We start from the raw sequence: 25,286 nt of genomic DNA, 5'->3' as shown, positions 1-25,286 counted from the left end.
TTTTCAATCATAGTCGTTCGTTCTTAGGAGCGGATGACGCTTGGTTATAATGGATGTCTTACACGTGTTTATGTGGGGATTGTTGAGTAATGTTTCATGGATCCTATGACACGTGCCTTGACACGTGCCTTGATTATTTCAATGACTGAACATTGATAACTATCATTGTCAGTGTCTGGACTCGTGTCTCACATGTTGTGTTTTAGTTGGGCCTTTTGGGATATGAGATGCGGGGATGCCGGCACCGGGTACATATAAGTTGGGCCTATTTAATCCTGAAGTAGGCTGGGTTCATCGAGTCAGACCTAACTTGTGCTGGACTGAGTGACCAAGAACCCGAGTCGGTAGGCGGACCGAGTTGGTCTGGATTAAATGTTCTAGTCCCGGTGATATCCTATCACTTAAAGTTTTTTTAATTGACAATACATTTAACGTTTTTTTAATTGACAGTACTCATATTAATACACGCATGTTTCAATTAATTTAATAAAAATATTGGGCAATTATTTATACATTGTGTAGGAAACGAAAATTGGGCAATAACTGCACGTCATTCGGGGAACGATTTTGAAAGTACTAATATTTCTCTCTTTTTTTGCGCTAAATATGTGTACTACCTAGTAGAAAATAAAGAATTAATGTATGCGATGTTTATAAAAATTAGTTATCTTTGTGTATATTATAGTTTATAATAAATTGAATCTGAATTTAATATCCTTAATATCGTTAATAGATTGATGATTTTTTTTCAAGTCTACAGTCTACTAACTATTTTTTATCTATTCTATATATTTAATTTTAATTAATTTAATTTAATTTAACAGACTGATAACATTTGACTTCTCAATTTCTCCTTTTTATTATTAAGAACCTAAATTCATCCATATGAGTATGACCCATTATTACCCATATACACTTTCATTTTAATACAGTACACTTCTGTTTTGAGTTTGAATTGTCAAATTAATTTTTAATTACAAATTATTTATTTATAGTTCGTAAAAAAATGTAGATCCGTTTTCTATGTGACCATTCTCTGCTCTACTACTAGTACAATTTAAAAGTGTTTTAAAATAAAAACATGCAAGACGAGTTTTGTTAAATGCACGTTTTGCAAGAAAAAGATGAATCTGGAACTTAAATTATATCCCCATGTCTTTGAAAAGATTTTGAGCTATCGTACATTTTTTACTTGGTAGGGAGCTATCTATTTATTTGTGTATGTAGATTATACTCTACTAAACAATGGCATCTTACTGCTGCAGATTACTCAACTTCAAAACTTCCCATAATCCCTCCTCCCTGCCGCTTTCTCTAAAGCTCACTGTCCGATCATTCTCTGCCTTCATGTCACCGCCTTCCACCGCAATTGTTTACTATCAAGAAGGTCCTCCTGATTCTGTCACCAAGTAATCTCTCTCTCTCTCTCTCTCTCTCTCTCTCTCATTGTGTAATGTAACATACTAACAGTGGTGAAATTTGTTTACTATTATTAATCTTTTTGGTTATTTATGTAATGGTGTGATCAGCTATAGTTGTATATTTGGTGATGCAGAATGGTAAAGCTACCTCCTGTTGAAATTAAGGAGAATGAAGTTTGTGTTAAAATGCTGGCTGCTCCTATCAATCCTTCTGATATCAACAGAATTCAAGGTTCATTTCCCACCTAATCTCTGATTTTACTTTATCACTTTGCTTCTTGGGGAGGCTACTTCGGGTTCACATTTGCGTTCTTAAATGTCAATTACATGTTCTAATACAAAATGAAATTCGGTGAAATTTAATATATAACCTTAAATTATAAAAATTGTATAATCAAGTTATTTGGGTCATATTCGGGTTCGTTGAGTCACAGACGTGTCATTTTGGGGTTTCGTTCTTTCTAGGGTGTCCCAATTACATCTTTATATGTGTCGTTTCTGCTTCAAATGCGTAAATGGAAGGAAAATGATCATTGTCCCCTAGTGTGCAAATTATAGGTACTTAGCCAAGGGCGGATTCATGCCGAAACAAAATTTAGCGGTTTTTTAATCAAAGTTTTAAGATATAAATCTATATATTATATAAATTGCCCCGCTAAAAGAGGTTGAGTGCCACTTTAATGCTAATAATATTTCATAATTTCAATTGTAATTAATTTCATTTATAGTTATATAATCATAAGTTGGAGATTAAATGATTAAAACACTAATTTTGAGCAGTTAAATCTAAAAAAATCAAAAAATATAGTAAAAACAATTTAAAAAAAATGTTTGAATTGGGATCACCCACTCATAACTACTACAGTATCACTTAAGTACATGGTGCGCCCCCAGAGAGTTCACACACTCTGAATCCGCCTATGTACTTGGCAGTCTTTTACTTTTATTTAACAAGAACATTGCCCTAAAATATGAGGGGCAGCGGTGTTACAGATTCTATGATAATTTGTGTATGAATGCCTGATTCAATGTGTTAAATGCGAGTCCAATTCTTCAGCAAATTGCAAATTTTTTCCTTTCATTATAAGATATTCTTGTCGTCTGCATAGTTTATTTTGTAAAAGTGCGGTTGGTTCAGGCAAGTTTTGTTGATTTGTACTGCAAACATAAGTACATATGTACAATCTAAAATATCCTTTGGTTTATCATTTCTTGTGGAGTCGGTACTGTAGGTGTATACCCCGTGAAGCCACAAATGCCAGCAGTTGGTGGTTATGAAGGAGTTGGAGAGGTACATTCTTTAGGATCTGCAGTAAAGGGTCTCTCTCCTGGGGATCTGGTCATTCCATGTCCACCAAGTTTTGGTACTCTTTCTCTCTCACATCCTTAACTTATTGTGTCACTTAAAGTTGATTTCCTGTTTTCTATTAAGTGCATTTCCTTTTGTTTCTTCAGTTATGTTGTACAATGAATTTTCTACACTTGTCAAAGTTTGAGATACTTGCAACAAGTTTAGGTACTCCACAAATCACAAGTCACATTTTGCCTATCATTCACAATAACAAGTCACAGCAAAACTTCATATGTGCCGATGTCCACAAATCATCTTTAAAACCTATAATCGAATGTTTCTGAGCTTCAAAAGTCCAGTGTAAATGCCTTTAATTGTTCTCTCGCCTCATTTGAGTAAAGAGAATATTTTGAACTATTACTATAGTCTGTACCACAAAAGAATACTTTAACTCCTCATTTTCAACAATATTTTTATATAAAAGAGTACCTACAAGTTGGTATTTCTCAGGTACATGGCAGACATATGTGGTAAAAGGACAGAGTGTATGGCATAAAATTGATAAGGGAACACCAGTGGAATATGCTGCCACAGTATTTATCAACCCTTTGTCAGCACTAAAAATGCTCGAGGACTTTGTGGATCTAAATCAAGGTGATTACAGTTTTGACATTATCATTATTTGTTTTGGTGTACTTCTGCTTGATAAGTTGTGCTGCTCAAACAGGGGACGCAATTGTGCAGAACGGAGCTACAAGCATGGTTGGTCAGTGCATCATTCAGCTTGCTCAAACTCGTGGTATCCGGAGCATTAATATTATAAGGGACAGGTAGGCATTGGGTTCAAATTGACTTTATTGGACAATCTTGTTTTGAAATATGCTAAATATAATTTACAAATCTAAAGGTGGAACCGTGGAAGAGAAGAGCATGAGTAAGGCAAAGGAATTAAAAAATTACTTTAAATTGTTTGATTGAGTTCTGGTTCAAATTTGTAATGGAGCAGAGAAAGTGAGAACAAATAATTAACAGATGGTCCCCATTTAGTAGTATAGGACAAGTGTCATTCCATTTTCATCTTCATTCTTTTCCGTCGAAAAGAGGGTTATTATACTTACTTTTGTCGAAGGAGAACTGTTCAGAAAGAGATACTATGATGTAGTAACATCGCCTGGAATGCTCTATGTGATAAAGTTCTTCTTAGTAATTTTTGGAGGGATGCTGTGTGTCCTCAGTCTCTTTCAGTTTAGAAAGGATGAACACAGACAATATGAATTGCTCACTGTAGCTGGCTGGTAAAGTGCATTACTATGCTCTTGCTTGAAGAATTGGCGAAGACAAACAATGTACTAAATATGTAGGAGGTTATGGTAATATTTAAGAACTAATTTTGATAAAAATTTACTGCATATGTGTACTAATTGTTTGTCCCCAGTCTACTTGCTCCTCGGCCTAGTTGGTTGTCCTGATATATAAGCATAGAGAATTTTTATATTATGTTGTTAACTAAGCATATTGGATTGTTTATGTATGAGAAGAATAGGAAGATAACTTCAGCACATTACAAAATACAGCTTAAGAACACTCACATGTGGCTTAGAACTTGATCTGGCCTATACTAATCTATGACACTTCCGAGCTTGCTGGTAGTCTTTATATCAAAATCTGTACGCATACTATTAATGAAAATTTTCCCTTTCACATCTTTTTAGTCAAGACACTCCCAATCCACAATTCAATTCTAAGTATTACATAAAATATGAAATCATGCTTATTACTGAATTACTAAATAAAACACTCTCAACTGCATTCGCTTTTATGCAGGGTTCCTTCTTAAATTGCCATCGAATTTGTAAGCTTATGGGGTAGTTGCTTTTACATACCGGTATACTTCTTTTAGCAGTATACAGGAACTTAATTACCTTGCTTACACATACTGTAAAGTGTCTGAAAACTTTAGATTCTGCAGCAAGAATTATTTCTTATATGTGAATGAAAGGAGATGAACAGTAATTAGAAAAGGTTGCTGCAGTGAGAAAGTTGGCTGTATTTTTTTTATCATGTTTTGTTTAATTTAGGGCTGGATCAGATGAAGCAAAAGAAAAACTTAAAAATCTTGGCGCAGATGAAGTGTATACAGAGAGCCAACTGGAAGTTAAAAATGTCAAGAGTCTCCTGGTATAATATATATTCCCTGTTTCTAGATTAGACGCTCCCTTGTTCTTGTCTTATACTTTACTAAGACACGGAATTATCTTTTTTTTTTTAAATTAGTAACTTATACTAGCTGTCATTAAAATGGGTTGTTTTGTTCAGTGTTGTGTCTAACTTTTTGTATCTGCGTAAGGTACTTATAAATATTATTATGTTTGTATTAGGCTAATATTCCTGAACCAGCTCTGGGGTTCAATTGTATTGGCGGGAATGCAGCTTCACTGGTTATGAAATTCTTGAGGTCAGACATGAAGTGCCAGATTCCAGTGATCTATACTTTCTTCTTGTTTGTTCTCTAAGCGTAGTTCATTGATTCAGGCAAGGGGGAACCATGGTGACATATGGTGGAATGTCTAAAAAACCAATTACCGTGTCAACATCGTCCTTCATATTTAAGGTACTGAAATCTTTTAATGACCTTTTCATGTCAGAAAACAAAAAAAAAAGACCACAACTTTATTCATGGCTCATGAAGATCATGGTTAAAAGCATCAACAAGGTTTACACTGTTCCAAAATGATCAATATTAATAACATAGTCAAGTGTGTCAATTAAAAAGTACAGCAAGAGAATCATATATTGTCCTAACTATCAAGATCCATATTTGAGTTGGGTACGCAACATTTTTTGCTTTTAATTTTCTTTGCATGAGAACAACCTATACAACTCATAGAAATTGTCAAGTTAACAGTTCTCTTGAAACCTCAAGGTGTCACGAGGAGCTTAGCAGGATCATATAGTATACCTTAACCGGAATTAGTTCTCTCATGAAGGTTTTACACACTGATGTACAAGTTTGTTATGTGAATGCTTTATACACCTGAATGTCTACAAAAATAATTAATTGTTAATGGCAGCTCATGCAGACTGACATCTTTTGACCTTCTTTTCTTGGGATTATAATGTTCATCTAATCTAATCTTTGATTACAGGAACTTTCCTTGAGGGGATTTTATTTGCAGAATTTTATGACTCCTTCTGGAGCGGAAGAGTGCAAGAGTGCAATAGATTACCTCTTAGGCCTCATGCGTGAAGGGAAAGTCACATATGAGTATGTTACATGTTTCTTTTCTTTTCCTCTGTTCCATTACACATTATGATTCACCACCTACAACAATTGTGTTGGATGTCCTTGCTCGTCTAAGGCCAGTGCTCATCGTAAAAGCCAATCTTTGGTCCTTCTGACTTTGGGCCACTCATTATCATAGTCAAAATCTCTACGCCAAAGTCACTTGAAAGAAGAGAAGGCCTATGAAATTTCCGAATGTTGATGTCGGGGATGTGAAGGCCAAAAGAGAGCCATCCACTGCCTTTTATAAAAAAACAACCTGGCTCACTCCTAATTGCACTTGTTCCCAAAAGGAATTTATTTCTTAAATTCCAATTAGTGAAAATCTGGACGAAGCAGATTCAAAGAACTACCATTATAATGCCCTTGGCATGCACAATTTTGCATGGCTCCACCTCTTTCCATATACGGATGCTCCTTAAATCCTATTATCCTCCATTGTTGTCTTTGTCTGTCATGTGAATAGTCAATGATCAAAATTGATCATCTCTTTAGGAACAACCTAGAACTGCGTTTTGACAGGTGCAATTTCTTTCCATCAACAACTTCTTGAAAACCTCATGTGTTGGGCGTGGTGCTATTTTTTGCTAAAAGCAATACCAGTAAGAAACAAAGTGCGCCATATGTTGCTTAATCTAGAGAAGGTCAAGGGTTGGACCAGGCATGACATTACTTAACCAGAAAAAAAGCATGTCTTTCATGCTTATGCCACCCGGAACCTTTGACATTGTCTCAATTGACATGTCACCTGTTCCCTCGGTAAGAATGGATCTCGTTTTAGGATCAACCATCTCGACCCTTTACACATTGTACAAGGGGATATCTAAATCTAGTAAACTACTAAAAGGAATTATTTACATAGAGAGCAATGTAATTCATGGTACGGTACATAACAATCAAGTCTGATCTGATCCACTAATACAGAACCACTGCTCTCACCCACTAGGTGACGTGCTGGGACATTGACAGCTTGAACCATAATTACATGCTACTCAACCAACTTACCCTCCCATATATATATATTTTTGCATTTTAGTCATGATATTTATAAGATCAGGTTTCGGTGGACCTTGAGTTGCTTTCTGTGCTGTACAGATTTTTTAAATTTCTGACGTATGAGTATGAGTAGATCGATCTCTTCAAAGTTCAAATAACATAGCCCAGAGGATTTTCTTTTTAATCCAAATTGCTTCAGTAGTCATAGCAAGGCATGTTGATGCAATTGGTCGTTTTTTGTAGTGCAATTTAATTCTTTCGAGTTTCTTTTTTTGTTCCTATTCTCCTTTCTCAAAAAAACTCATTTGATAATTATATCTGTGTTGACGAAAAATTCTCTATTTGTAGTATGGAATTTGCCCCATTCGAGAACTTCCATGCAGCACTGGATAAATCACTTGGAAAGCTAGGAAGCCAATTTAAACAGGTTATCAAATTCTAATAGGGATTATATTGGACTATTGGAGAGATGTTTGTCTTGAAAGATAGAGAAAGAGTGAAGCAACTGAAGGATTAAAAAACAAAAAGAGTAATAACCTGAGACTGTGAGTGTGCTGTTTTTCAATGTAATGCAGTGATATCTTCCTAAAAAAAATCATGTTTGAGAAGTTGAAATATGCTTATTTTGTTAAGATATGTCTATAGCTTTCGCTAGCTTAGTTTGGTTTAAACTTTCACTCATTGTAATTTGTAATCACTGGCAACAGATGCTAAACAAACCCCGTATTATCCAACTGATAGTTTATCAGTTGTATCAAATTTACATTCTCAGTTTCCAAAAGTTTTCTTTTAGTTCAAAATGATCAATATTGCAGTGTGAGCCATTCGGTTATATAATTGTTTGGTGAAACAATATTCATCATCCGTTGTCGTCCAGCGGTTAGGATATCTGGCTTTCACCCAGGAGACCCGGGTTCGATTCCCGGCAACGGAACTTTTTATTTTAACCGTACAATCAGCAATTTATTTGGGCAAGATAATCTCATGTCGTATTTGGTTGGGGTGAAATCTCATGTCGTATTTGGTTGGGGTGAATGAAATACAATGTAATATTTAAATTTTTTAAAAATTTTATTCTTTTATCCATTTCAAGTCTAACCATTTACATTATAATTAAACATCCACAATTTGTGATAAAATACTCCATTACTTACTAACTTCATTTTTTTTTCATAATTCTTATCATAACAATTTTATCCATCTAATTAATTTTTTAAATCTTCCCTCTAACTCCACAACATTAGTATAAAAACTTGAATGCCCGTATCATCACACATATTTTATTTTGTTTTTTGTTGGAAGGAAGTACCTTCAAATTACACATTTCAAGTTACACCTTGAAATGACAGCCTACTACCCCCGCCATCGTGTCCGAGATGAGATTTCATGTGTCATATGTATAATTAAAAAAAAGGCCCCAACAACTAGAACAAACATAAACATAAATATATAAAATAATAAAAATTAACTAGAATGGTAAAAATAAATATTTAGAATATATAAAAAAATTTTATAACGTAATTTAAATAAACTAAAAATTGAATTAAAATATTACAATACATGAATAATAAGATATAATAATTTTAAATAAAGAAATAAAAAAAATAAAAATTACTTCAAACGTAAACTTATATTAATTTATATAATAAACATCATTTAATTATAATAATATAATTTTCACATTAAATTTTTTCAATGAATTTATAAACATTAAATATAAATATAATTTAAAAAAAATCACCTTAAAATTGAATTATTTAAACAAATATAAGTAGACAAGTTATCAAGGAAAAAATTATTGAAAAATTAAATATTATTTATCTAAACTATTACAAATATTCTTGTTACCTACTTTGTTAATCAATTTGTTTTCAAAATTTTATGATTTCTAAAATTTTTAAGGTTAATGTATATTTTTAATTTTTCTTAAGATATTAATTTAAAAATATTTAAAAATTACCATTTTTAAACTTTTACTATATTTTTACATTTTTTTCCTAGGAAAGTAAAAATTGTACCAATTTATTTTTCTTGAACATTATATACACATAAAATACATATATCTATAAAAAATATCGTGCCTTCCAATTATTTTTGGGCCCGGTCCAACGCTTTAAACATCCTCACCGGTGCCCGCAATACTCTCATTATAGTATTACAATTTACAGAATCTCTTACAAAATTCAACATACAATCCAAAAAAGGAATTTGACAAGCTATACACAATTTATAAGTGCAATCACTCCAACATCTTGTCAGGGTTGAATCTTAAAGCTTCCTTCCAAATCAATTCCTTCACATCTTCTTCGCTTAGAGATGTTTGTTCAAAATCAAAGTTAAAAGGTGATTGGCAGGTTGGCTCCTCATTAATCTCATGCAGACTTAATAAAAATGGGTGATTCAGAGCTTCTTCAACTTCATCATAAAGGAGAAAAGGAAAACAAAACGATCATCAGGAAAAGCAGAACAATATTATAGTGTGAAGTCATAAAATGTTACTGAATTATAATTGCACCTACCAGTTATACGCTTGGAAGGATCAAAAACTAACATCCGCTCTGCCAGATCAATGGCTAGCTGTGATACATTAGGAAACTTCTCGGCAAAAGGTTTCTTGGGAATGTGACGGAGCTGCTTGACATATCTTCGAGCATTATCGCTCCTTAAGAATCCAAGATCCGAATCCTCCGGAGAACCCAGAAGCTGTTTTGTAATATTCATAACGATATAAAATTTCATCATCGACCATATAAGTATTAACCAAAAAAATGCAATCTTCCAAATTCATCCATAAAACATTAAAATCACAGGTTTGCAGGAGAAGGGCAAGATAATCTCACCTCAGTGATAAGCCGTAGTTGCTGAACATAGTCTTTCCCCGGAAAAAGAGGTTCCCTTTTAATTATCTCCATTAATATGCAACCAACTGACCATATGTCAATAGCTGCGGTATATTCTGAACAATTGAGTAACAATTCAGGGGCCCTGTACCATCGGGTTACAACATATTCAGTCATAAAATCTGTTTCAGAAGTGGTTCTTGCGAGCCCAAAGTCACAAATCTTTAGGTCACAATTTGAATTAAGAAGCAAGTTGCTAGGTTTCAAATCACGGTGCAGAACATTTGCAGAGTGTATGTACTTCAATCCACGTAACAACTGGTACAGGAAATACTGCAGAGACAAAAGTGAATACATTGATGCATTAACAGTTCGAGTTGATTTCTAGATAAAACCAATGTATACGATTATTTTATAAACATATCATTCTAATTGTGCTGCGTTATGTGTGCTTATATTTCAAATGAGAGACTGTCTGTATAAAATTAAAACTTCCTGGAAACGCATAACAGAACTAAGAGAGGATTTAAAAACTATGGTTTGCTAAGGATGTCTATCAGGTTACAATAAATGCCCTGAATTTGACAAGATTGTTTGTACACTATGTCACTATCCATGCAATTGTACAAAGGTTTTATAATTGCAATTAGATGCTTATAAACTTTCACAGCTCTATGGGATACTTTATCTTCAAAATAAGTGGAAAACTATAACTTAAAGTTTGGTACAGATTGGACTGAAGCCACCTCAAGGCAAGGGTATGCTACTGCTCACTGAAATTTCGTGAAGTATTACAGGTGACATAAGCTGCCTAAAAATTACAGATGAACTCTAGTTTTTTATCTTAATATATACTTTACATGCCTAACATCTTTATAATGCTCAAGTTTTAGCTATCCTCATCTAACATACCTACAGTTATTATTTACCACTATATTTGTATGTTGTTCATTTGTTTAATAAAGAAATTACATACTGGTGACTTATAGCAGGCATATAGGTACTATTGTTTGTGAAATTCCTCTTCAAAGCTATTTATAATTTTCATTAAATTTAGAATATAAACAAACTAAATATTATATTTTTATAAGAACAATTTTTATCTCCATTAAATAATTGTATCGTAGTTTTTTCAAAATTTAGTTAATTCAAGCCCACCGTCACATTGAAGTCTAGCTCCGCTGGTTATCAAAAAAAAAGTCTAGCTCCACCACGGGTACAGATTATGCTCTTATATATCTCCCACAAACCTAAGCACTACTGATTGTCATATATATCAATTCTGAAAGATGTTGTCAAGAAGTTCAGTAGTTCAGCACTCAAAACTGTGATGTGGAGTATCCTGACAGACAATATCACTATATCAGCGAATTGAGATACATATGGCGTTGGCAAGTTCGTCTTCCTGATCACTGATGCTGATAGATAACATCTTCTGACAAATTCGGTTATTATTAACACATAATGAGTAGAAAAAATACTGACACAAATCTTTTGTACAAGAATTTGATCAAGGCTTGTCAAAATTTGAAAATTGGAGTTTACTGAAAATATAAAGTGAGCATTTCCTATCCACATTTTTCATTGGGCTGGCCTGGGAGGGTCATATAAGACATGAATAATACACTCACCTAACTGTGGTTCTTTTATGAGCTTTTCTTTTAGTATCTGGAAACTTTAATTTAGTTCAACTTTTATCTCAACGTAATTCTAAGCACATTAAAGTTTTGGCAACCAGAAAAGGTCATGTCTCCCTATACTCTAATCATCATAATAACCATCTGTCACCTTTTTTCTAATTTCGTATATAATAAATTTATATGCACACCGAGTAATTACTTTTAGTGATTTGTAATATCTCCAACAACATTTAACTTCGTTAGTTTATTGTCAAAAGACGATACATATTGGTACTCCTTCCTCCAAGCGCACATACACAAATCGCAAAGCTTAAAAACACAATTGAATTAAAAGTAAGAGAAAAATCAGATAATTGCTTAATGTACTACTATGTTTTCAATCACGGGGCCTGATACTTGATAGATTTAAATATCATTGTATCTTGTTGATCCACATTTAATTCAAGTTTAAAGTAGATTCAAATTTTCTTAAGTCCTAGGTAAAGTTTACCTACTATGTTCCATTAAGTTTGGTGGAATGGAATGAAAAAAATGAGGAAGATTAGAATAGAAAGGGATGACGGAGGTGCAATTGAAGAACATTAAAACCAATCAACTGTTTAGTGTTTACAAAATTATTCATGAAGGATGCAAGTGAGAGAAAGGAATAGTTATTCACTCACAAGTTATAAAATTCAGTTAATTTTTGAACTTGTGGAAGATAATGGAGGAATAAATTAAATTAACCCATAAATATCAAATAAATATGTGCATTAACATTTAGGTCCCACCTCATTTCAATCATTTCAAACAAAAACTGAGCGCTACTTTTGTTTTTCAATAGTTTCTAGATAATCTAGAATGTCAATGTATCTCTTAGTTCTTAGATAGCCTATTGAATTATTATGTATTCCATTATCATATTAGTCAACCATAAAATTATTATTATTATTATTATTTATTAATCGTCAATCAAATCCAAATTCCAAGGTTGGTATTAGTTTACAAATTTGAGAAAGTAACATGTACTTATACCCAGTTGAGAAAGAAACGAATTATGTCACTTTACACAACCTCACTGATTCACTTGAATTTAGTAACGTACTATTTGAGGATTTACCTGAAGTTAAACTAATTTACTTTTGAGCTACTTCTTGGCTTACTGCAGGGTAGGTGGATTCCTCAACAACTAAGAAATCATTATGAACAACATTTTTGTATAGCCTCAAACTTTCCCTTACCCATCTTTTTCCAATACGGCTATATACTATGCTCGTATATTTTATTAAGATTTTAGATAAGTTCATGAAGTCTATACAATATTGTGACTTGTGAGAGTTTTAGGTAACTTCGTTAATTCATTTCATCCAATAGGTGATTCAATAGAATATAATGAATAATCTAGAGGTTTACCCCAAAAGAAAAGAGAAAAATGGGACTTCATATTGTCATATAAAATCGGTGAAATGATTTATCCCTCTGCTAGGTATTTCCAAAACTCAGCTCTAGAGGCAATTATCATTCTAGGCAAGTTATAAAGAGTAGAAAAAAAAATAAAATTAGAGTAATCCTTGCTGTTAACATACCTGACAGTGATCATCTGTCAGTGCCTGGGTAGACCGGATAATTTGATGAAGATCAGTATCCATTAACTCATACGCAATATACACATCAACAAAATTCTCTTTCTCAGGTGGTCTTATGATGTCCTTAATTTTGATGACCTACAGAACACTTTAAAATTAGAACATTATATGATAATTGAGTGAACCACATATAGACCGAAAAAAGAAAGCTTATTAAATGCGTAAGTATATCAGTTGAAGTACACCCCAATTTTAATTTGAAAGAATTATATGTGTAGAAAATGAATAGTCCCAAGTGGCAGGCTGGCAGCAGGTAAACATTGTGCACATCTAACAAGTAATTTAAAAAATATATAGATGCAATAACATGTGTGAATATAGACTATATACTTCATTGTAGCTATAATTACATTATCATGATCCATATGGCAGAGAAGTTTGATCTCGCGGAGAGTCCTTTTGGCATCAATCCTGTTTTCGAATGCATTTCCAATCTTCTTTATTGCAACCTCCTCCTTTGTTTCAGAATCTGTAGCACAGCTGTAACAAGGAATTGAATGTCGTTGTAATTTGAGTATAAATTTCTATTAAATCATTAAAAGTTTGAGTTGTATGTTATATCACTGTCTCAATTACAATTAGAGTATCATTCATACTCAAATTACCCGATTTGATAATGTTGCTTATTTACTTACATAGACCTTTTAGTTTGCTCAAAAGCAATAATAAAAAGGATCGGTAACTGGATATACGCTCGTTGTAGTATAGAGAGAAAGGTCTGAAGGCGTATATCCAGTTACCGATCCTTTTTATTATTGCTTTTGAGCAAACTAAAAGGTCTATGTAAGTAAATAAGCAACATTATCAAATCGGGTAATTTGAGTATGAATGATACTCTAATTGTAATTGAGACAGTGATATAACATACAACTCAAACTTTTAATGATTTAATAGAAATTTACTAGACGACTAGTTTGGTAAAAGCTTGTTAACTTCAGTTCACATTTATGACTAATTTCATTATTTAGAAAGTAGACTAATAATTTCTTGTATAATGTTCAAAGCTCTACGACTCTCCCTGTATAGTATTTACATCTCCAGTTGTAAGAGTTGATGTTCAAAGTAATTTACTCCAACAGCGTCATCTCTCTCTCTCTCTGGTTAAAAGTTAAAAACACATCCAGAAAATGAATTTGATAATATGAAATCAGGTACTTACATAGTAAAATCATAAAAAATTGTGCAAAGCTACAGAATACAATCCAGGGAACAAAAGTTATCATAACAGCTCCTCATTTGTAAATTCTAAATCAAACTAAAAAAACATTTGAATGTATTAGCAAAATTACCAAATAATTGAAATATTATATAATGAAAAAGAAGGGGGGTGAATAGTATAGGATTGAGGAGGGGACTGACCAGACAATGCCGTAAGCACCGCGACCAACAGGGAGAACAGGGGGAGCGTATTTAGAGGTAACCTGAAACAAATTACCAAGCACATTATAGTCTACATACTTTCCTCCATGACTTTTAACACCTTCTTTCACCATTATTCTTGATGATTGCTTCTCCATCCCCCTTCTTCTTCTACTGTATTATGTTAAGGCAAGGGTGGGTTTTGAGTTTTGGCCGTTGGGTTGTTTTAAGTGGCGGAAGAGGTTAATTAAATACTAAGACAGGGAAAGGGGGCTCACATTTTGTCCGTGTTTCTTTTTTAAATTTCAAACATTCAATTTTGAATCTTCTCCTCACCAATTTGGTCTTTTCTTCGGTCTTCTGTTTTCTATTTTCTCTTCTCCCAACTCAAACTGCACTCTTCTTTTCTTCTCGTTTTCTGTGAGCATATATACGACTAAAAAGTCTTTGGTTTTCTTCGATGTATATTTACCGTCAAAATAATCTTAATCATTAATTTATTAAAAAATTGAGATTGCAAACAAATAATTAATGGGTTTACAAGAATGTTTTAAACCTCTAGATATTATGTAAAATAGTCTTGTCTTTTGACCTGTTAAGAGTTTTCAAGTATTTGTGTTCTTAAATTCAGTGTCTTGGTTGAGGGGAGGGGTCTGTAGCAACTGTTTGCTGTTAACAGGTTGTTAACAAATAGTTTATCAGCCGTCGGATGGGGGATTAACGGGTGAGAGACATCCGGACCGCGGAAATTTTCAGCGGTTGGTCTGGACAGACCGTGTAATATCCCATACTTTCAGATATTATTTTTATAATTATTTGGATTTATTTATGTGATTTTTGGTGAATTATCTGATATTGGAATTGGTGTTTGAGTGTTTATATGTGATATTATTTGAGTATTTTAATTTTTATGTGCTCAGAATAAAATATAGATAATTACGATAATTTTCTAGTAATTTTTGGACTGTTAGATGATTTTATAATGATTTATGGATTTATTAATTATTTTCTGAATAATTACAAAACTATTTTATAAAGTCGGGAATCGTCCAACCTCAACTGTTTTTGCGTTTTTACAACCCGAAACTCTTCGGAAAACTCCTTCCTAACCTAATCTGGTAATTCCGGACATTTTTCATATTTTGACTTTTTCAATCCGGATAACGGTTTGACCCGTACGAGTCCCAGCGTAAATTTTTTGATACGCTAATCATTTTATGGACCGGTAAAACCCATATTCTCGGAAGGTGGGATAATATTACTTTATTTATGTATAAAGTATTTTATTGGAAGTCCAATTTTGATAATTATCCATATCGGGTATTAAATTGTATCGTTATATAGTCACTTAGCGGCTAAATAATCTATTTTTGGATCCGATATATAAGTGTAAATTCAATATTAAATTCCAGAATATTTCAAAAATCATGAAACTTATATTTTATTAGTATTTGAATATTTCAAGAATTTTAAAATTATTTCGAAAATTTTTCGGGTTATATTTACCCGCACGTTTGTTCGTTAAATCGTAAAATGCGGATATGACGCGCGATTTATAAATATTTTAAAAATTATGAAAATTTTATTTTATTAGTTTTTAAAAATTCCGAGAATTTTAGAAATATTTCGATTTCATAAAAATTATCGGATCGGGCCCCTATCGGGACGTCAAACCCCACAAAAATTGTATTTTCATTTTTATAAAATCGTGGGACTTTCAAATATATTATATTTTTATATTTTTGAATATTCATAATTTTTAAAAATTTTAGGTATAAATTTTATATTTATTTGATTAAATATTATTTCCCGCTAATTATTAATTTTGGGCTAATTGTTTAAATGTTGTATTAATTTTTTTTGTTAAAAGAAAAAAAGAAGAAGAAGAACAAAAAAAAAAGAAAAAAGAAGGAAAGAAACTACCCGCACCCCCCGAGTATACCCCTCCCCCATTTCTTTTATCTGTTCAACAGACTACTCCTCCCTCCTCTCTCTCTCTCTTCTCTGTTATATATTTTTAATTTTCAAAAATTCATATCTTACAAACCGTTCGTCCAAATTTCAATTGGTATATATATAAACGATCAGCGCTTCGATACCTACGCATAGGTATATATATTGCAAGGTTTTGAAAAGAAAATTTACGGGGCATATTTCCGTTATATTTCCGTTTTAATTTATTTTCGGGACATTAATAAGGAGTATGACGGTGGTGATTAGTCCACATGGCATCTCAGCGTGTATTCTATGGCTATTAATTTCGAATTTTTCTGGAGATATTTTCCGGACATCAGATTTTCTCTTCGGGGTGATCAGAATTTATTTTGGGTAACGATTCCGAAATTCCGCCTTCGTACTTTTGTATATTATAGCATGTTAGTGTTTATATATTTATTTCATAATTTTTAGAAATTGTTGGAGAAGTTACTTTTGGTCCGAGTTTTGGTTCAGGTGGCCGTGTTATTCATTTCTGGAGTGTTTATACGCGTAAATATAAATTATTGTGTTGATTGTTGTTGGTTGTGTCGATATGATATCGACTGGCAGTTCGAGAAATAGAGGAGGTGTTGTCCGATTTTCAGGAAAATATTACTTTTAGTTCTGAAGATTATTATTTTTATTATTATTCGAAAATAAATCCAAATTATTTAGTTAATGAATTTTAATTGATTATTTAATTCGAGTTAATTATTTCTTATGATTTAAAAATTCCGAAAAATAGTTCGATCTTTAAAATATTATTTTAAATTATTTTCTAGGCTCGATAATTCTTATAAAATTATTTTCGGGTGTTCGAGCCCTATTATTTAATTATTAAATGATTCGGAGACCCGTTTTCATTCCGAAAAATATTTAAAAATTCATAATAAATCAACCGTTCGTCCGTTTAATACGAAATGAACGCCTCTAGACTCAGAAAAATATTCCGCTTTCATTAAAAATACTTTCGAGACCCAAATTCTTTTGTTTCGAAAGGTCGCTTGTTTTACGAATCATTCTGAGTGGATTATTGATCAATAAACCATATTTTTGACCCGATTTCGATTCCAAAAGTGCCAAGTCAAATGTTTTGACGAACCGAGGCGTATGTGATATGAATTATGTGATACATAGATTATGTGCTTACATGCTATGTGAATTATGTGCATATGTGGGTCAAGAGTCTTGTATTTGACTGCTTTCTTTATGTGCGGGCTATCGTATGGGTAGACGATAGGATTTTGACACGCAGTTCGTCGAGTTATTATCGTTTAGGCGATTAAAGTTGTATCTTTTAATTATAGATGCGGATCATTCGAGTTGATCAGGACAAGACGTTGGATAAAGAATAAGATGGAATGGTATTGGGTAGCTGGCTTCTAGCAATCGCAGGAGCAGCATATCAGTAAAGTGTTGCAAATAAAGACGGTGATGTCTTGAGAGAGAATGTCAGAATAGATGCGATGTTACGAGTGTGACTAACTGCTAAAACCCAAAGGCAAGTATCCATATCATCACTTATTGTTCAAGTGATATTTATTTGAATCCCATTATGCAAGTATTGATTTCCTATTCTCACTTCAGCATAGATAAATGTTTTACATATCGCTGAATTATCATGCAAGTACTCTCTGCTATTCTATGTTCAGAATAGTTAAATGTTTTACTTATCAAATTACTGGATTTATAAATGTTTTGGAATTTGAGAAAGATGATTTTGTTGTGAGAATTCCTGCCCAAGTGATTGGGGGAATAAAAATATTTAGGATGTCGAAGGATTCGGCTCCTTTTTCAATAAAAAAGTTTTTAAGATTGGAATGGTTACTGGTTACAGCGTAGGTGATCGAGATATCGGTCCACCTGTAATATCTTTCAAGGCTAGTTATGCCTTTTCTGGCGCCCTATAGGTACCGTATGTCTTCGGGATACAGGTAGTACCTATATTTACGGTATGGCTGCGAGATACCGGTATTGTTTCGCGACTGATCATCGGGAACAACATGAAATGTTATTGGTTCCAATCTAAATTGATATCTAAATTTCTTTATGGTTTTGATAATCATAGAATAAATGATTTATCAACTGATTCTGTTTTGGATTAAAAGTGAATTGTGGTTTTGATTCAGTTTCTGATTTTGTGATACTTACGTTGTTGTTAAATATCAAAGGTGGTATTAGTATAGATGATTGATGTTGACTTCAGTATGGGTGTTGTGAGCATCAAAGTTCGTATTGATATCTAATTTGATATGACAATAAAATAAGTATTAATTTCAAGAGTTGGGTTTTGAGTAAAGTTTATGATTCAATCCATAATCACTGTTACTTGTTATTATTTACGATATTTCCGTAAACACTGTTTTACGAGTTTTATTCTCGTCAAGATTAAAATTATTGCTGAAGCATTTCGCTCAAAAATATCAAAATGGTTTTGAATATAATTAAGGAATCAATTCTGGGGTTCCTCAACTATAATTTTATGATTCAGCAATTATGATTTTAAATGTTCTGCTCTAATGCAGATGTCGGTTTTATATCAAAAGACCCTATATATGTCATAATGATCTTGCTGAGCATTTCTTCCGCTCATACTTGCCTATTTTTAAATTTAACCTCCAGTGAGGATTAGCTTGCGCTGTTTAGCTGCGTAATTCGAGAAAGCAAAGAAGAAGCTTTTGGAAGGTGGTTGGTCCAGGGTTTGCGGACTAGTGTAAGTTTTATTGTATAAAGTTGTTTATATTATATTATATTATAGTTGTGTATTATAGTTGGGCCTAGTATACTTCTTTTCGAAGTTATACTAGCGGGTTAGTATTGAATTGGAATTTGTTGAAAAGAGTTTTAAAAGGAAGTGAAAATTATTTATGAAATTTGGAATTCTTGTTTCTAGAACTGTAACCTTAAAAGATCTTGGATTAGTTTAGGGTCATAAATGATAAATATCTTCCGCTGGCATTTATTTATTGATTTAACAGGTTATTTTGGATTGAGGTTTCATCGTGACGACCAAATCCCTTGACCCCGGATTTCTTCTCTTAAATTTCACATTTTCATAAATTATTTGCTCGTATGTTTTGCCATAAACGTCAAAATGAAAAAAAAGAGCCTATTGATCATAGTTTACATCTTGATGATTTAAATATCAGTGAAGAACCTAAAACCCCTGTATATGTTGAAGATGATGATTTTGTAGATAGAAATGAGGAATTTATTAATTTAGATGACGATTTGGTTGATGTTGAAGATGAAAATGATGAAAATGAGGTTGAAAACGAGGTTGAAAATGATAGTGATAATGTTGAGGGTGAGGATGAAGATGAAGATGATAATGTAGATGATGCAAATTTGTATGAAAATGTTGATGGGGGGGGGAGTTCCATATTTGAATCAAATTTTTCAAAGTGTGGATGAGGCCGGTCAATTTTTTAGGGCTTATGCTTTATGAAATGGTTTTGCTATTAAAATTCAAGCTAGCCATCGTAATAAAGACAACGAGATATATGATCGTTTATATGTTTGTAGGCTTTATGGAAAAAGTATCGTCGCCGAGAGTAGTCAAAATAAACGGCGTAGAGAGGTTCTTCCTAAAAGCGAGTGCAAGGTGAGGATGTATGTCAATTATCAAAAGAAAAAATGTCACTGGGAGGTAACTAGCCTTGAATTGGTACACGACCACGGTCTTGTTTCCCCTAGTAAGATGAATTTGGTACAACGAGAAAGACATGTCAACATCGCGACCCATTGTTTGATTAAAACGCTTTATGGTTCGGGGGTTCGTAATTGTCAAGTGATGAATGTGATTGGTAACATTCATGGAGGTAATGATAAAGTTGGTTTCAATGTTCAACATGTTAGGAATGTGTTAAGAGACGAGAGGAAGAAAAGGTTTGAGATTAGTGACGCCCAAGCGGGGTTGGACTTGTTACATAGGTTGAATGAAGAAAGTGATTCTAAATATTTTATTAGGACCGAAGTCGATGAAGAGAATCGCTTGAAGTGTCTAGTATGGATTGATCCGAGATGTATAATGGCTTACCAAAATTTTGGCGATGTTATGGCTTTTGATACCACTTATCGGATAAATAGGTATGCAATGCCATTTGTCCCATTTACCGGAGTCAATCATCATTATCAATCGGTAATTTTCAGATTTGCATTGATGCGGGATGAACACGCATCGACTTTTGAGTGGATTCTTCATACTTGGCTTGAAGGTGTGGGGAATAATCCTCCATTGACTATAATCACGGATCAAGATCAAGCCATGGCAAGCGCTATTGCGGTTGTACTCCCGAATACTACCCATTCATTGTGTTTCTTGGCACATTAGTAAAAAATTCCCCGAGAAATTAGCTCATTATTATTCGGCTTTTCCGGAATTCAAGACGGACTTCAACCATTGCATTTATAAATCTCTCACCGAATGTGTTTTTTAGGCTAGATGGGCGTCGTTTGTGGAAAAGTATCACTTGCAAGATCATAAATGGTTAAATGGGTAATATGAGTTGAAGCGCAAGTGGATTCCTGCATATACTATAAACACATTTTTGGCGTTTAAAAATAGTACCTCGAGGAGTGAGGGGATGAATTCTTTCTTTGATAAGTATGTGAGTTCGGCAATGGGTTTGAAGGAATTCATTGAAAATGCCCAAAAAGCATTGGCAAGGCAATTCATGAGGAAAAAGGAAGAAGATTATGTCACCATTAATCTAAAACGTCCCATGAAATTGCATACCACATTGGAGTATCATGCTTTTTGTATCTACACTAAGGAAATGTTTAGAAGATTTCAAGATGAATTGGTTGAGTCTTTAAAATACTTTGTTAAAAAAGACCGACGAGCTAGTGAAGAAGGGGGGGGGAATGGGGGATGTTTATACGTACTATAGTTGTTATAGGCCCATATCCGAGCCTACGAGAAGAAATGTTTATTTTGTGGCATTCGAGAAAGCAAGCTCTTTGGGAATATGTACGTGTAGAATGCTTGAACATTCGGGGCTACCTTGAAGACACCTATTGGCGGTCTTCACTAAGAAATGGGTTTCGGAAATTCCCCCGTATTACATAAACCGGAGGTGGACAATGCATGCCAATATAGTTGATGGTGTGTTGCCTTATAATTTGGATGTTGGACAAAGTCATGAGATGACCTCAACCGATCGATTTAATAACATGACAATGTTAATCATGAGTTTTTGTCAAAGTAGCATTGCATCCAAGGAACGGTATTATTATGTCGTTGGAGTGATGAATCGAGAAATACCAATTCTCGAAAGTATGAGCGTTGATGGAATTAAATCTTACGAAAGCAATTCGCATGCTCCAAATGCAAGTGCTCATGAAGAACCAATTCTTGACCCTATTATGTCCCAAACTAAAGGGAGGAAGAAGGATGTTGGTTTCAAAAGTCCCATAGAATCAATTGGTAAAAAGGAGAAGCCGCCAAGAAAGTGCACCTATTGTCAAATGGAAGGCCATGATAAAAGAAAGTGTGCTAGTAGACTAGAAGATCTTAAAAACGCTCAAGAATTGCAATATAATTAGTAGTATAGCATTTTGTAACCGAATGTTGTAATCTTTTAATGGATTTGAATTTTAAGTGTTTACCATTGCTTTCTTTTCTGTTATGTTTTCTTGTCATATAATTTCCAATTATTGTCATGAAATTGTGTTTTATTGTGATAGGTAACATGACTAGCGAGTATAGTGGTGACAACAACTCCGATCATAGTAGTGATTCGGTTTCCCACGTTAGCAACACATTCTCGGACTCCCTACCAAGCGACTCGTGGTATGAGGACAATGACGAGGAAGATGTGGTCTCACCAAGCTTTAGTGAGATGGAAGATGCATGTGCCGAGTTGATGCCCCTTGTGGACAATGACGAGCCGCCCCATGTGGAGGAAGAGGAAACAGACTTGTACCCACCCGATGAGGAGGCTTATAGGGCCAAAAATTGGATCGAGGCATGCAATTGGATAGAGGGTACTGAACCGTGGAGATTGGTGAACTCTCCTCCAGATCCGTACTTCCTTCCGATCTTGAATTTGGGCAACAACACGCCTGATGGAAAATGGAAAAAATTCTGATGGAATGGCGGTAAAGTTTGTTAAATGTGATCTGGTTGCCGATATTGTAAACTTGAGGCCTCGTGAGGGTTGTAATATGGACCAAATGCACATTGAATATGTGAAGGGTTGGGTTTCACACCCAACGGGAGAGACAGAGAGGGAACACAACACATGTTTTGCAAGATTTCGTCTCTACGATGGCTCGAGTACCATTCCCGTTACCATTTGGAATGACTCCAACCCTTACCCGTGGAAACTTACGGAAGGGCATATCCGTGATGGTTGTGTACTTGTTCTCTACCATATTACATGCTTCGTGGATACTACTGATAAGTGGATTTTATATCCACTTGGAATGCTTTATTACAAGCTTAAATTGGTGTTTTGGACTCAAGTTGTTGGTATTTTGATGTGTTTTTGTGTTATTGCATTTCAGGTATTAGTTAAATGAAAAAAAGAGCTTTTAAAGGAAATATGATGAAAAGTGATCAGAATTGGAATCCAAGGCCATTGTCAAGTTGTAGAGAATCTCAATAGCTTCACGTGGGCAGTTGAATCGCCTAATTCTGACGAGTAGAACTCAAGTTATAGTCAAAACAAGATTCATCAGAATATTTTTCCAGTCAGTAGCTGAGCGCCCGCTCAGCAGAGCTGAGCGCCCGCTCAGGAGAGCTGAGCGGCCGCTCAGTAGAGCTGAGCGGCCGCTCAGGGCGCGGCTGGTCGCTGATTTCGCTGAAAAAGTTTTTTTTGAGTAGAATTTGACGATTTTAAGGGTCCAGGTCCACTAGGGGCGTATATATACTTAAAAAAAAGGGTTTTCATCATCCGGGAAGATTGGGATACCAAGGAGAAGACCTAGAAGCACAGAACAACTCCGAAAAAGAAGATCTTGTTTTCAACTTGTGATTCTTTGAATTAGTTGTAACTTTGGATGCTCGTTTTCGTTCTTGTTGAACCTAGATCTCGTTTATTCGTACTTTGATTATTATTTAGTTTATTAAGACCTTGTTTATACCATGCTTTCATTGGAACCCATGGTGACGATGAGTTCGATTATGGGCTAATCATTGTCATGGGATTCTAGCAGATTTACTTATGGATTTCAATAGTTAATTGTTTCGATATCTTGGTGTGTGGTGATTGATTGATATCCTAGTATTGGTTGTGCTTATTCGTCTTATGTGCGTAGCTAACATATAAGATAGCGTGTTAATCTCTATTGAAGCGACAGTGAATATAGAGGTTTAGAACTTGCCATGCTAGCATAGGTTCATGTATGTGTATGCATGACTCGTAGGTAACTCTAACCGTTTTACTTGCCCTATGTAATCAAGATAAATAACTTGTGTTTAAACCATTATATTGTCAAATTCTATAGACATATAGGGTCTCAATATAATTGGTGCCTATTCAGCTTCTATCTCTTTTGTGGATGTCTGGTAGAATGGTACTCGTGTAACGAAAGTTGGCGTTTATCAGTTTCGTGTTATCTGATTAGTGTCATCACCATCACATGCCAAGGTTAAGAATAATAAGGCTATTGAATGGAGTAGTAATGAAGTTAGAATCCCATGTTTATCATATATATTAATTTAACCTCAATTCTCTTAGTTAATGTTATTTAGTATAATCTCTAAGTTTAATAAAAACCCAATTTGTTATTTGTCTTAGCATTGAGCAATAACCATACATTATTGCATAGGTGCATAAATTGAACTTAACCTAAACCAGTCTCTGTGGGAACGAATCTGATTTATATCTTATACTACTTGCGAACGCGTATACTTGCGTGAATATTAGCGCGTGTTTTCGCCCTAACAAGTTTTTGGCGCCGCTGCCGGGGACTCGGTGTTAATTTTTAGTTTATGTGCTTGTCATCAGTGGTCGTTAAAGTTCACTGACTCGGATTCTTTTACTTTCACAGTTTATTTGTTTGTGTTCCAGGTACTCATTACAATGGGAGATCCAGCAGTACGAACGAAAGCCTTGATGGACTTTTCTCAACCCAAGATCAATGACATTCAATCTAGCATTGTCCAACCAGCTATCACAGCTAATACCTTTGAGATCAAGCCAGACATAATTCAATGGGTACAGACTTCAGTCCAGTTTGGGGGTTCTCCAACGGAAGATCCCAATACACACATTAGGGATTTCATTGAGATATGCGACACCTTCAAGTTTAACGGTGTTTCTGAAGATGCTGTGAAGCTGAGACTATTCCCATTCTCTTTGAGGGACAGGGCTAAGAGCTGGTTACACTCTTTACCAGCTGGTTCGATTACTACTTGGGAAGATCTTGCTCAGAATTTTCTTACTAAATTCTTCCCTATGGCGAAGACAGCTGCAATGAGGAACGCTATTACTCAATTTGTGCAGCAAACGGGAGAATCACTATGTGAAGCTTGGGAGCGCTACAAGGAGATGCTTAGGAAGTGTCCTCATCATGGAATTCCTGATTGGATGATCATCACTTGTTTTTATAATGGGTTGGGAGCACAGTCCAGACCCATGCTTGATGCAGCATCAGGCGGAGCATTATGTGCAAAGAGCTATGAGGAAGCTTATGATCTAATTGAACTGATGGCTGCTAATGAATATCAGTATCCAACCCAGAGATGTCCACAGGGCAAGGTAGCAGGAGTTCTTGAGGTGGATACAGATACGGCTATCACTGCTCAACTAAAGGCGTTGTCTATGAAGATCGATTCTCTGGTTAACTATGGTGTTAAGCAGATAACCAGTGTTTGTGAGCTGTGTGCAGGTCCGCATGCGACATA

General features: G+C 34.3%; 3 protein-coding genes and 2 non-coding genes across 6 annotated transcripts; 3 read left to right on the top strand and 2 right to left on the bottom strand.

Annotated features, from left to right (window-relative positions):
- Positions 1-1,161: 1,161 nt before the first annotated feature.
- On the top strand, positions 1,162-7,772 carry LOC141667542 (enoyl-[acyl-carrier-protein] reductase, mitochondrial-like). Of its 2 annotated transcripts, none has more exons than XM_074474071.1 (10): positions 1,162-1,409; positions 1,556-1,653; positions 2,642-2,785; positions 3,223-3,366; positions 3,440-3,542; positions 4,791-4,890; positions 5,091-5,167; positions 5,245-5,323; positions 5,859-5,977; positions 7,340-7,772. In XM_074474071.1, the coding sequence occupies exons 1-10, from the start codon at positions 1,246-1,248 to the stop codon at positions 7,431-7,433; spliced, it is 1,122 nt and encodes a 373-aa protein (XP_074330172.1). In that variant the 5' UTR covers positions 1,162-1,245; the 3' UTR covers positions 7,434-7,772. The 2 variants fall into 2 exon arrangements, with proteins under 2 accessions (XP_074330172.1, XP_074330173.1); XM_074474072.1 differs by having other exon boundaries at positions 1,163-1,409; positions 2,654-2,785.
- Positions 7,773-7,853: 81 nt separating this feature from the next.
- On the top strand, positions 7,854-7,925 carry TRNAE-UUC (transfer RNA glutamic acid (anticodon UUC)). Its single transcript has one exon. It is a non-coding gene; the product is annotated as a tRNA-Glu (tRNA).
- A 1,087-nt stretch (positions 7,926-9,012) lies between these two features.
- Positions 9,013-14,855, bottom strand: LOC141667749 (mitogen-activated protein kinase homolog NTF6-like). The gene is made up of 6 exons (XM_074474357.1): positions 14,456-14,855; positions 13,447-13,576; positions 13,037-13,174; positions 9,832-10,164; positions 9,511-9,694; positions 9,013-9,406 (listed from the first exon to the last, which is right to left on the bottom strand). The coding sequence occupies exons 1-6, from the start codon at positions 14,611-14,613 to the stop codon at positions 9,231-9,233; spliced, it is 1,119 nt and encodes a 372-aa protein (XP_074330458.1). The 5' UTR covers positions 14,614-14,855; the 3' UTR covers positions 9,013-9,230.
- Positions 14,856-19,504: 4,649 nt separating this feature from the next.
- On the top strand, positions 19,505-21,324 carry LOC141665799 (protein FAR1-RELATED SEQUENCE 5-like). The gene is made up of 4 exons (XM_074471781.1): positions 19,505-19,836; positions 19,958-20,717; positions 20,872-20,930; positions 21,000-21,324. The coding sequence occupies exons 1-4, from the start codon at positions 19,505-19,507 to the stop codon at positions 21,322-21,324; spliced, it is 1,476 nt and encodes a 491-aa protein (XP_074327882.1).
- Positions 21,325-24,852: 3,528 nt separating this feature from the next.
- LOC141670225 (small nucleolar RNA R71) lies at positions 24,853-24,959 on the bottom strand. The gene has a single exon (XR_012554466.1). It is a non-coding gene; the product is annotated as a small nucleolar RNA R71 (small nucleolar RNA).
- Positions 24,960-25,286: the final 327 nt, after the last annotated feature.

Source organism: Apium graveolens, chromosome 6, assembly GCF_009905375.1.
Source record: "Apium graveolens cultivar Ventura chromosome 6, ASM990537v1, whole genome shotgun sequence".
In the NCBI taxonomy this organism is placed as follows: Eukaryota; Viridiplantae; Streptophyta; class Magnoliopsida; order Apiales; family Apiaceae; genus Apium; species Apium graveolens.
Note: the sequence above shows the minus strand (reverse complement) of the source record. Positions and strands in the feature narration are given on the sequence as shown.

Coding starts and splice junctions, on each gene's coding strand:
- LOC141667542 (XM_074474071.1), top strand. CDS start 1,246: ATGGCATCTTACTGCTGCAGATTACTCAACTTCAAAACTTCCCATAAT. Junction 2,786..3,222: donor TCCATGTCCACCAAGTTTTG/GTACTCTTTCTC, acceptor GGTATTTCTCAG/GTACATGGCAGACATATGTG. Junction 3,367..3,439: donor CTTTGTGGATCTAAATCAAG/GTGATTACAGTT, acceptor CTGCTCAAACAG/GGGACGCAATTGTGCAGAAC.
- LOC141667749 (XM_074474357.1), bottom strand. CDS start 14,613: ATGGAGAAGCAATCATCAAGAATAATGGTGAAAGAAGGTGTTAAAAGT. Junction 10,165..13,036: donor TGACAGATGATCACTGTCAG/GTATGTTAACAG, acceptor TTGTCTCTGCAG/TATTTCCTGTACCAGTTGTT. Junction 9,695..9,831: donor AACTACGGCTTATCACTGAG/GTGAGATTATCT, acceptor ATTACAAAACAG/CTTCTGGGTTCTCCGGAGGA.
- LOC141665799 (XM_074471781.1), top strand. CDS start 19,505: ATGTTTTGCCATAAACGTCAAAATGAAAAAAAAGAGCCTATTGATCAT. Junction 19,837..19,957: donor TTTGAATCAAATTTTTCAAA/GTGTGGATGAGG, acceptor ATATGTTTGTAG/GCTTTATGGAAAAAGTATCG. Junction 20,931..20,999: donor GATCATAAATGGTTAAATGG/GTAATATGAGTT, acceptor GTTTAAAAATAG/TACCTCGAGGAGTGAGGGGA.